General features: G+C 42.0%; 1 protein-coding gene across 1 annotated transcript; it reads left to right on the forward strand.

The window, feature by feature from the left end:
* Window positions 1-749: 749 nt before the first annotated feature.
* Window positions 750-5,960, forward strand: LOC308162100 (uncharacterized protein). The gene is made up of 10 exons (XM_080536201.1): window positions 750-774; window positions 1,373-1,506; window positions 1,886-2,087; window positions 3,046-3,190; window positions 3,400-3,535; window positions 3,763-3,883; window positions 4,080-4,158; window positions 4,329-4,440; window positions 4,884-4,992; window positions 5,592-5,960. Exons 1-10 carry the CDS (start codon window positions 753-755, stop codon window positions 5,645-5,647), a joined length of 1,116 nt encoding a protein of 371 aa, XP_080392327.1. The 5' UTR covers window positions 750-752; the 3' UTR covers window positions 5,648-5,960.
* The last annotated feature ends 6,673 nt before the right edge of the window (window positions 5,961-12,633 follow it).

Consider the following 12,633-nt stretch of genomic DNA (forward strand, 5'->3'; position numbering starts at 1 on the left):
CGCATTTCAATCCGTTCACACGCCACACCTTGTATTTCTCACACAGAGAAATTACCAGGGGCGCCCACCAAGTTGCGCCGCTATTTAAAAAAAAAAAAATAGAACAGGTAGAGAATCAAGTGAGTTCCCTCTGGTTCCCCTAGAGTTCAGAAGGCCACGCACCAGCTAATAAAAAAAAAAATAATATAGCTACAGAACAACAGCCAATCAGAAAATAATAGCATTGCTGTATCCGGGTAACATTTTGATATTCCCGCTACAACAAACAACGTTCTGATTCCAACGACACGGGCTGACTGGAGCTATTGATTCAGATGCTCGCTACACAGAAGAGGACAGATTATTTGAATTGATCATCACATCTCGAAGTGGCTACAGACTGGTCGACGTGGGAGAAGACCATATCCTTTGACGCTGAGACTGTGTGTGTGTGTTTTTTTTTTTTATATATATTTTTTTTTTTTACAAATTGATGTCATTTATCAGATCAGACCCCGCCCCCCCCCCCGCCGCCGCCAAAATCTCACTCTGAACTCTGTTCAAAACTTGAGAGCCCTGTTAATACATATACCATGTTGTGGGTACAGTCAAAGTAACCCAAATTGATTGAATTGATTGAACCTAAATGTTTATTTACTGAAGTTCCCAGCATGCAAGTTGCAAGTTGTTATTTATTAACAGATGATTTTGGAATCGTCACTGGAAATACCTAAAGTTACAACGAAAACGAAAACGAAACCTAACATCTCCCCATGGCGTCTAGCAGCACAAACGGTGAGCTCTCGCTTGGAATCTGTTTACTCGGTTTTCACATCTAATTCGCCTGTTCTATTATTTTATTCTTCTATTCTATTCATTCTTGTCACACTGACTATGGTACTTGTTGATAGTAAATGATGTATTTAGATGTCTAAATACAACGCAACAGCACTCCACCCGTGGTTTCACTTTGATTTATCCTACTGTTAGGGCCAGTTTCACAGACAAGGCTTAAGCCTAATCCTGGACTAAAAAGCATCTTCAATGGAGATTTTACATTGAAAGTGTGATATAGTCCAGGACTAGGCTTAAGCCTTGTCTGTGAAACCGGCCCTAAGTGTCCGCGGCGCAATTGATTTAAATTTAAAGGACAATGCAAGCAATGCTTGTGAGATTACTTTCACCTGTTTAGTTATGTTTCACTATCCATGCACATTGTGGAAAACACCAGTGGAGACAGACATTGGAGGACAGGCTCATTGTCATCCATGGAATGGAAAGAGGAAAGGTAACCTTCCTCATTCCATTCCTTGCATGACAATGAACCTCTCCTCTGGGCCCGGTTGTTATTTCTGATATAAAATAATAAATAATCGGATGTTTTCCTCTGCAGACGACCAGTCCTACCGAGAGGAATTCAGCCTCTCTGAGAGCGACTCAGAGAGCAGCGACACAGATGAGAACTCAAACGACGACTCAGCAGGACCACAGCCAGACTCAGCACCACCTACCACACCCCCACCCCAGGTCAGTTTATTGGGACATAGAGAGGTCTCCCATGGGCCTCCTGGTGTTCGTGGTAGTGTCCTGACAGGGTTGCATAAAAGCGTCAGCTAAATGGCATGTAGCACCCTAGCACCTAACCCTAACCCTAGTTTTCCCACATGTACCGTATTCCCACATGTACCGTAACATATATATTACTTAGGGAGGGCGGGCCAATCATAGGAATTGATGTGGGAAGAACATCACATATAGGGAGTATGAACTATATAATGGTATATACTATATAATGGTATGATAATATGTTAACGTAGGTGATTTTATACTTATAATTGAGTCATATTGTGTCTACGTTCACAATGTTATCTCTTCAATTATTGATGCTGTATGTATGGGGTTTCAGGCTCAGGGAGAGCCCTGCAGGTTCTACAACCAAGGTGGCTGCCGGAGTGGGAAGAAGTGCCACTATCTGCATGTCTGCAAGTACGCCCTGAGGGGGACATGTCGCGATGGAGCCAACTGTCACCTCAACCACCCCAAAAGCCCTAGATCCGCCTCTAATGAGAGACGGGGGGAAGCCAGGGGCAGGAGATCGTCATCTACAGGTACAAATGACATTAGTGTGTGATAAAGCGAATTATAGAATTATAGAATTATAAGGTTCTATCTCCATTTTGGTCAAAATTGAGTTTTTTTACATAATCTGATCCATTAGGTGTTTATTAATGCCTGTGTGGTGTTATTTTTTAAAAATGTTGACATTTTTTAGTTAGTAATTAATAAAATACAAAGATTCCATCTCACAAAACATAATGGAATGTAAAAACTTTGACGCTCAATATCTCTGAACTGCCCTAAACGGAGATAGAACCTTATCATTCTAAGCTCACGATTAGTGTGTGATAAAGGGTATCAATCAATCAATCAATCAATCAATCACACTTTATTTATATAGCACAAGTCATACATTGAATGCATCCAAGTGCTGAACAATAGTAAATAAAATAGAGGTAGACATTCTAAGGGCTGTCTATGTGGGGTTACAGTGTCAATGACATGCATTAGTTGTGTGTGAAGTAAGTGAAATCACTAAGGAGTGTGTGAAATTAACGAAGGAATGAAGTGATTGAGTCTATTGATTGACGTAATGTTCACTTTTGGAAACGTTGACTTACTGGTAGTGAAAACATTGACTTCCCTAATGTACCTACAAGTACTGTATCGTGAGCTTAGAATTATAAGGTTCTATCTCCGTTTACGGCAGTTCAGAGATATTGAGCGTCAAAGTTTTTACATTCCATTATGTTTTGTGAGATGGAACCATAGTATTTTATTAATTACTAACTAAAAAATCTTCAACATTTAAAAAATAACACCACACAGGCATTAATAAACACCTAATGGATCAGATTATGTAAAGAAACTACATTTTGACCAAAAATGGAGATAGAACCTTATAATTCTAAGGTCACAAAGTAATGTATGCTGACTTGTGTATATGCTGGCTTGTCTGTGTGTTGACTGAACAATGTCCCAATATGTATTTTTATATCCCTCTGTCAGATATACAGCTTGATGATGGCAGGCTCTACCAATGGCAGCTGGATGATGGGAAAGGCTGGTGTAACGTAGCCAACGACCACATTCTGGAGGCCCAGTACTCCCAGCCCAACACCAAAGGGATCAACATTTACAACACCCCCTATGGGTAAGGCAAGGACGTACACCCGAAGGACGACGGCAACAGACTGATTGAAACAGTGGTTAATTGATCAGTACAGCCTCTCACATCTTCTCTTAATTTATTCTCTCTGTCTCTCTCTCTCATCTGTCTTTTTTTTCTCTCTCTCTCTCTCTCTCTCTCTCTCTCTCTCTCTCTCTCTCTCTCTCTCTCTCTCTCTCTCTCTCTCTCTCTAGGGAAGTGTGTATTGATTTCAAGGCCATGAGGATCAGAGGTAAAAATAATCTGAGCGTGAGGCGTTTGGACGGCCAGCAGACAAAGTGGATGTGGTACTACGGCAGCAGTCGTGGCTGGGAGAAGTTTGGAGGAAAGGTTAGACTACCAGGCACCAACCCAGAGTGTAGCCATATACTGTATATATCGATAGGCTTCATCTGTATCTAGACAACGAGCAATTCTTCACTTGAACGGTCTGCTGCGGTCTTTCTGCTGTACATGAATTCTTCAAGTCGTGATTCTTAATGGCCGTTAGGTTAGGTTGAATTCCTGTGGTTCGTAAAGAAAGTTTAGCGACTGATTGGATGTGTTTTCTGACACAGGATTCAAAGGGAAACCCAGGCCCGGCCAAGAGTTCTGACATCGAGAAAAAGTACCAGAGTAACCCAAAAAGTTCCTTCACATTCAACATCGGCACCGACGTCTATGAGATCCGCTTCAGAGGTCTGTCAGTTAGGCTACAGAACCCGTACACAACCATCCCAGAATGCACCTTTTCACACAAGTTTGGGTGCATTTAGATATTTCAAGTTTGTGAATGTGGTTGGAGTGGTGTGTTTGTATCTGTGCTGAACAAATGCGATGCAGTCTGTGTGCTTATTGGCTGTTATTTCGTTATTTCCGTGTGTTTATTTGTCAGAAATGCGTCAGGTGAGTGCCAAGCGGATGAGAAAAGTTGTTCGTCGTCCGAAGTACCAGTCCCCCCAAAGTGGACCAGGGTGAGTTACAGTTAGGTAAAGGCACAATCTGTAAGACTTCTGTCGCTAATAGCAAACATCTACCGGCGGTGTTTTGATTTGCGTGCATAGTCATCTTTAATGACTATTGATTTATGATTATTGATTCCCAAAACATCTTGATTTGACGATGCCCCTCTCTGATTGGACAGAATTGTTCGAGCGACGTCAGGTGTCCAGAGAATGAGCGTGTCCTCAGCAGCAGGCCAGTCACCTAAGTGGCAGTGTGGGGGGAGTGGAAAGTGGTTCACCTTCAAACAGAGTGTGAGACTCATTTTACAGAGACTACCAATGTTGTTAATACTCCGAAAGGAACTTGTACTCAAAACGCATGAAACATGATTCTTGGAACGGTAAATAATATGATTATTTAAATAATTGTTGGTGTAGTGCATTTTGGCAGTCAAAATTAATAAAATCTGTAATCTATCATGTACTTGCACACACACATTGGGTAAGTATTATTGATCTATGAAACTTAATACACAATATAAATCAATCGTACAGAATTCCTGAAACCATCTCTGATGATACTGTATGTCCTGTAGTACTGTGTGGTTCATGGTCCCTATTGTTTTGTTCTCTTCCCACCTGCATTTGAAATGCCGTAGCTACCCCCTCGAAAACAAGACGATGCATCTCAAGGGATTGAATCCTGTCATCAGAATGTCAAAGAAATAAATCAAATATGGTCTTTGTCTCAACAGAAGGAGTGCTCAGTGTCAAGTGCTGACATAGAGACACAGTACCAGCAAAACCCTCAGGGATCCATGTCCTTCACTCTCAACAGGCAGCCCTACACGCTGGACTTCCCAGGTACAGCATTCACTGTCAACAGGCCAAGTTGAAATGTAGATTGTCAAGTCGTGAGCTTAGAATTATACGGTTCTATCTCCGTTTAGGGCAGTTCAGAGATAATGAGCGTCAAAGTTTTTACATTCCATTATGTTTTATGAGATGGAACCTTTGTATTTTCTTAATTACTAACTAAAAAATGTCAACATTTAAAAAAAATAACACCACACAGGCATTAATAAACACCTACTGGATCAGATTATGTAAAAAACTAAATTTTTACCAAAAATTGAGATAGAACCTTATAATTCTAACATCACAAAGTGTTACCATGCTGACCATAAGATCCATCCTGAAGTAAATAAGTGTTATTCAAACTTTTTTCAGTAAATCATCCACTGAAGTCCAAACATTCAGCACATACTGTGCTGTACTGTAGCAGTATGCAGTGTTTTTATTAAGCACTATGGAAATGATGACAGAGACTAGACTGTGATTGTGATCAATTCTAAAAGTAGCCAATCATTGTTGAGGGTATTGTTTGATAAACGATAAGATGTGTAGGGTTCATTATTGCCATAAGAGTTTAAAGCGTTTACAAATATGTTTCTCTTTTGCAGCCATGACTCAAACCAGCTTAACTACACAGAGGACACGCAGGATCAGGCGTGTTTAGATCATCTGCATTGGGAATGACAAGTCAGTCATCCTTGTCACCACGTTGACTGTAGTGGTGTTCTTTAAGTCATATTCGTATTTTCAGGTTGTGCATCAACTTTTTGCTGCTATTGTTTACAGGGTTCATTATCTTCTCACAACAATGCTATATCTGTGACAAAGCACACATTGTTGTTTGTACATTCAATACACATATGACACATTTATTTCAAAGGCTAGAAATATATGAAACTGTTTGAATTGAATAGCACTCTGCCATCATCTGATGAATCAACTTCAGGTTTACATTTTGTTATATCTCTGGTGTTTTATGAAGCAAAACGGTAATAGGAATATCATATATATATATATATATATATATATATATATATGATATTCCTATTACGATATATATATATATGATATTCCTATAAAGCTATAATGCCATATCAAAAGCCATTTATGTTTTTTCAGCATATGCTTCATGTAGTTCCAACTCTTCCACACAGTATTCAGTAGTGATATATATATATGATTCAGTAGTTATATATTTTTCTTTTCAACATAAACACTACACCTCCCTGATTTGTAGCTGTACCTTGCCGCTCAACCTGCCACGATGTGTCAGACTGTTATTGAAGAACCATGACAAGTTGTCTCAACTTATTTAAGCCAAATGTTTGAAATGGATCACCATCATGAAATGGAGTTAATCAAATGCATGCAATTCAATATACAGTGTGTTCGAGTAAATGTGTGCTCCTTCCTTATACTGCCTTCCTTTTTACTTTATTCTAATAAAACATGTGAAATGTCCATGTAATTATTTTGTGCTTGCTTCAACTCTTCCACATAGTATTTAGTAGTGATATATGTTTGGTTTCTTTCAACATAAACACTACACCGCCCTGATCTGTAGCTGTACCTTGCCCCTCAACCGGCCAAGATGTGTCAGGAGAAATGCAATCAAGGAAAGGATGCAAGGACATTCATGACATTAAAATGATCGTTTTAACCATACTTTGAAAGTGTTTGTTTACAATGGAGTAAAACAAGCAAATATTTTGGGTTCTGATGAGGTAAGACAATTGAACTAGAGAGGTACCATTTCTGTGGAAATTGTGAAGTGTGCTGGCCCCGAAACCCATATAAGGGTATTTAAACCAAGTATAAACGCCATCCCTTGATATTGAACGTGTAAGGTAAAAGCTTAACATTTTTGTGAGTGCGTGTCTTCCAAGTGAGTCTGCGGCCCCCTGTTGGTCAATACATAAATTCTGTGGGCCCCATGCCATCCAAGTTGCCCATCCTTATGTTTACAGCAAGCACACTAATAAAGTAACAAAGTAATGGCAGACCATGATAACTTTGAGCCCTGGAAGAACCGACGGACGTGCTGGAACCCTCTTCCCTGGGGCCGGCGCGCAGCACAACATTGCCATAGCAACCTTCACCAGCGACTTCAACTTCTATGATAAGATCAACAAAGCGGTCAAGGGGGTATTCCATCAACGTCACTAAAGGAAAATCCAGGCTTATTCTGATCTATTATTTTTCAATAAGAGAAGCTTCCCCTACAGGTCTCTCCACTTCCTTTTGACGGATGCCATGCGACTGTTGAATAAGACTGAGACCTGCTACCAAGGCATCAGCGGCTCTCATAGCAACTGCATTGATGGAGGCCAACAGAATAGTGCGATTAGGACACCTCTAAAATGTATGTGCACTATTTGATATTACAATGTAAATAATTGGCTTTGAGCTAACTACTGATAGTCTGTGCACATGCTATAAATAAACAGTGGCCCAGTGTAAGTAATGGGACAGCAAAAGCAATATTTGACACGAGAAGCAACAGTTTTAAATTCAAATGGATTTGGTATACGAGTGAATCAATGAATAGACATATACATGCGTTTAAAAGCAGCAAAATCCAGTTTATTTTAGCTACACAGACCAACAGTCAAAATAGTAAACAGACCAACAGTTTAACAGTCACAAGTGCCATCTAAAACTGTACTGCTACTTCTTCTGCTTCTTCTCTTTCAGCCAGTTGCTGAGACAAATTTGCCTGTTTACATTTTCAGAGCTCAATGCTGCTATCTGTATTATCTGCAAGGGAGAAAAGTCTATCACAAGGGACAGAAGTGGCAGGGCTGGCCAAATAGCAAAATAAATTTAAAATAAATCAATAAATAAAATTGTTGATTAAAATATTTTTTTCTGTAATAAATTAATTGAAATGAACGCGTCCCAGCCCTAATATAAACATTTAACAACATAATAAGACATCCAATCCCTTCGGCACAATAAGGTTCCAATCCCCTAAAAACAATCACACTGTCATTTTATTACTTCTTATTGAATTGTTATTGCTACTTGGTTGAGTGTGGCGCAAGATCCAAAAACATTTATGTTCTATTACAACTGTATGCGGTAAACAACAAATACAATTTGATTTGATTTTGGTTGGCACGACAGCGCTAAGGGGCAACTCCATCGAAGCCGCTGCTGCAACTTCATGCAGTCTTTTGATTTGTACACACGCATCAAGAAGCTGTCCACCATGGCAACAAGAAGCTGTCCACCATGGCAACAAGAAGCTGTCCACCATGGCAACAAGAAGCTGTCCACCATGGCATCAAGAAGCTGTCCACCATGGCAACAAGAAGCTGTCCACCATGGCAACAAGAAGCTGTCCACCATGGCAACAAGAAGCTGTCCACCATGGCAACAAGAAGCTGTCCACCATGGCAACACAGCCCCTGGTAACACATCGTTGTTTTTATGTAAACAAGCTGTGGTACACAAAGAAATAACAAAAACAGTGAAAGAATACAATTGATTTAAAAACCTCACCATAGCTTAAAGATTTACAATAAGGCTAGTGAGAAAATATAACTTATAACTAATATAATGTATCCTTGTTGTCTTCAACTGCCCTCAACACTAGTAGAATTTCAGTATTTCTACAATACCAGTGCCCCGTTTGCCAGCTAAATGACAGGTGCTTCTTCTAGTGAGGTAAATGTCACCTGTAACTTATCCGTTTCCACCTCCTACGACGTGGACGAGGGGTTGGATTTTAGGAGTATAAACGAACAGAAGAAAACGGGTGGACAGACGAACGGACAAACTAAATATCTGAATTACGAACTAATGGACGAACTAAATAACTGAATTAGGAATGAACGAACGGAAGAACTAAATAACTGAAGCACGACCAAACAGAAGAAACATTTGACAAAGGAGCGAACAGAAGAATGAATAACTGAGGTAACTCGTCCTTTTTAACTGAGCATAGATGACTTTTTTCCTGATATGACTGGTGGATAGATGATTCACTTAGTCAAATGTATTTGTTCTAAGTCGCTTTGGATAACGGCGTCTGCGAAATGCCAAACATTTTAATGTAAGAGAGACATTGTGAGAAGAGACACACAGTGGAGGTCGTGGAAGAGACATTGTGGAGGTAGTGGAAGACAGACAGTGATGGGTTAGGTGGTTAGTGGAAGAGAGACAGTGATGGGTTAGGTGGTTAGTGGAAGAGAGACAGTGATGGGTTAGGTGGTTAGTGGAAGACAGACAGTGATGGGTTAGGTGGTTAGTGGAAGACAGACAGTGATGGGTTAGGTGGTTAGTGGAAGACAGACAGTGATGGGTTAGGTGGTTAGTGGGTTAGTGGAAGACAGACAGTGATGGGTTAGGTGGTTAGGTGGTTAGTGGAAGACAGACAGTGATGGGTTAGGTGGTTAGTGGAAGACAGACAGTGATGGGTTAGGTGGTTAGTGGAAGACAGACAGTGATGGGTTAGGTGGTTAGTGGAAGACAGACAGTGATGGGTTAGGTGGTTAGTGGAAGACAGACAGTGATGGGTTAGGTGGTTAGTGGAAGACAGACAGTGATGGGTTAGGTGGTTAAGTGGTTAGTGGAAGAGAGACAGTGATGGGTTAGGTGGTTAGTGGAAGAGAGACAGTGATGGGTTAGGTGGTTAGTGGAAGAGAGACAGTGATGGGTTAGGGGGTTAGGTGGTTAGGTGGTTAGTGGAAGACAGACAGTGATGGGTTAGGTGGTTAGTGGAAGACAGACAGTGATGGGTTAGGTGGTTAGTGGAAGACAGACAGTGATGGGTTAGGTGGTTAGTGGAAGACAGACAGTGATGGGTTAGGTGGTTAGTGGAAGAGAGACAGTGATGGGTTAGGTGGTTAGTGGAAGACAGACAGTGATGGGTTAGGTGGTTAGTGGAAGACAGACAGTGATGGGTTAGGTGGTTAGTGGAAGAGAGACAGTGATGGGTTAGGTGGTTAGTGGAAGAGAGACAGTGATGGGTTAGGTGGTTAGTGGAAGACAGACAGTGATGGGTTAGGTGGTTAGTGGAAGACAGACAGTGATGGGTTAGGTGGTTAGTGGAAGACAGACAGTGATGGGTTAGGGGTTAGGTGGTTAGTGGGTTAGTGGAAGACAGACAGTGATGGGTTAGTGGGTTAGTGGAAGACAGACAGTGATGGGTTAGGTCAGCGTTTCCCAAACTGTGGGTCGCGACCCCCTAGTGGGGCGCGGGGGTACTGCAGGGGGGGCGCAGAAATAATGGGAGGGGGAAAAAATGCACACACAAGAGCTGTAAACAAACACTGCTTGCTTAAGGTTACCATCAGGGGTGTTGTGGGCGTTGGATGATAAAAATGAGAACCTGAATGGAGCGCAGGCCATAAACTGTAACAAAGAGGCAGCGAGGGGGCTCCATTCACGTCATTGACGCGCGCTCCATTCACGTCATTGACGCGCGCACTCCCTCCTCCAGCTATCTAGCAGCAACAACAACAATGGATAAGTTTATGAAAGAGCCAGAAGCTAAACGAAAAGCGAAGGAGCCCATGACAAACGTCCCAAAGCCAAAGTCAAGAAAGTATGACGATACATACCTCTCCCTGGGCTTCACGTCTAATGTGGTCGGTGCGGAGGAACGACCACTGTGTGTCCTCTGTCTCAAAACTTTAGCGGCAGAAAGCATGAAGCCTAGCAAGTTGAAACGTCACTTGGAGACCACACACCCGACTGATGTGAAGAAGCCCCTCGATTTCTTCAAGAGAAAACTCCAAGAATACCGTGGTCAGCAGAGCCGTTTCGTTAAAACAGCATCTGTTACGTCTAATGCTCAACTTGCCTCCTACAAAGTGGCATATCGTATCGCCCAGTCTAAAAAACCACACACCATCGCTGAGGAGTTAATACTCCCTGCTGCAATAGATATGGTTTCACATATGATAGACGAGGCAACAGCCCAAAAACTCAAAGCTATCCCCCTGTCAAACAACACTATTGCGAGACGCATCAATGACATCTCAGAAGACATGAAAGAGCAGCTTGTTGAGAAAATAAAAGACCAACGCTTTGCGCTCCAGGTAGACGAGGCCACAGATAGTAACAAGGACTGTCTGTTAATAGCGTATGTCAGATACATTGATGCGGAGGGTTTGAGCGAGGATTTGCTATTTTGCAACTATGTCCCAAACAGAGCAACAGCTGATGAACTGTTCAAAATCATAGACAAATACCTGAGTGAAGCCGATCTGAAATGGGAGGACTGTGTGGGGATATGCACCGACGGTGCCCAGGCCATGGCAGGAAAACGGGGAGGGCTCCAGACGCTCATCAAGCGCGTTGCACCGAAAGCAGTGTGGACTCACTGCATAATACACAGGGAGGCACTCGCGTCAAAGCAGCTGAGTCCAGAGTTGAATGACGTTTTGTCTCATGTTATCACCACCGTCAATTACATAAAAACAAGACCACTGAAAGCTCGCATTTTTTCCGCTTTGTGCGAGGAGATGGGCTCCGAGCACACAGCCGTGCTATTTCACAGCGAGTCGCGTTGGCTCTCTCGCGGAAAGGTGCTGTCCAGGGTGCTATCGCTGAAAGATGAGATCCGAATCTACTTGGAGGAGGAAGGGAACGAACTTGCCAGCAAGTTTAATGATGAAGACTTCCTCATGAAATTGGCCTACCTAAGCGACATGTTTGAGAAGCTCAATGAATTGAATCTACAGTTGCAGGGCAACAACACACACCTTCCACATCTGGCAGACAGGATACAATCTTTCACACGGAAACTGGACATGTGGGGCAGGGGACTTGAACAGGGGGACATCGACTCATTTGGGAATCTGAAGGCATTCATCGAGACCAATGAGCTGCAGAGCACAGTGGTTCCATGTATGAGAGAGCACATCTCAGCCCTGAAACAAAGCTTCCAGAAATACTTCTCTGTGGATGACAGTGCCAAATACGACTGGATTAGAGATCCATTTGTTGCACCACCACCTGCCATGTTCAGCACTGCGGAAGAGGAACAGTACATCGACATGACTTCAGAGTCAACCATGAGGCTGCAGTTCACATCCACGACTTTGGCTGGGTTTTGGATTGGAGTGGAGAAGGACTACCCTCTCATTGGACAGAAAGCTGTGGGAATACTGCTGCCTTTTGCAACATCGTACCTGTGTGAGATAGGCTTTTCTGCTGTTGCTGCTATCAAAAGCAAATACAGGTCGAAGTTGAACATTGAGAATGAACTGAGAGTGGCAGTCTCAAAACAACAACCCCGCTTTGAGAAGATTTGCAAGGCAAAGCAAGCACACACAAGTCATTGATCGTAATTGTGATAGAAATGTGAGGAGTAAGAATAGTGATGCAGTAGAAATTAGTTAATGTTGATATGTTGAATATTTCAGTGGCACAGGATCATTTGCCAAGCACTTATGTTCCTTTTCAAACCATAATAAAATATAAAACTATAGTTGGATATACTGTATGTGTCTTGTTATTATTAGAAGAGAAAATGTAATGTTTTTACAACTTTATACAATTAATTATATCAATCTAGGTGGGAACCGGGTTAGGGGGGGCTCGAAAATATTTCCAATTACCCAAGGGGGGCCTGATTGAAAAAGTTTGGGAACCACTGGGTTAGGTGGTTAGTGGAAGACAGACAGTGATGGGTTAGGT

Source organism: Nansenia antarctica (assembly GCF_963989245.1).
Source record: "Nansenia antarctica genome assembly, chromosome: 7".
In the NCBI taxonomy this organism is placed as follows: Eukaryota; Metazoa; Chordata; class Actinopteri; order Argentiniformes; family Microstomatidae; genus Nansenia; species Nansenia antarctica.

Excerpts from the sequence above, each read along its gene's own strand:
- LOC308162100 (XM_080536201.1), top strand. The coding sequence starts at position 753 with ATGGCGTCTAGCAGCACAAACG. Across the intron at positions 3,536-3,762 it reads GGGAGAAGTTTGGAGGAAAG|GATTCAAAGGGAAACCCAGG; the intron begins GTTAGACTACCA and ends TTTCTGACACAG. Across the intron at positions 4,441-4,883 it reads GGTTCACCTTCAAACAGAGT|AAGGAGTGCTCAGTGTCAAG; the intron begins GTGAGACTCATT and ends TTGTCTCAACAG.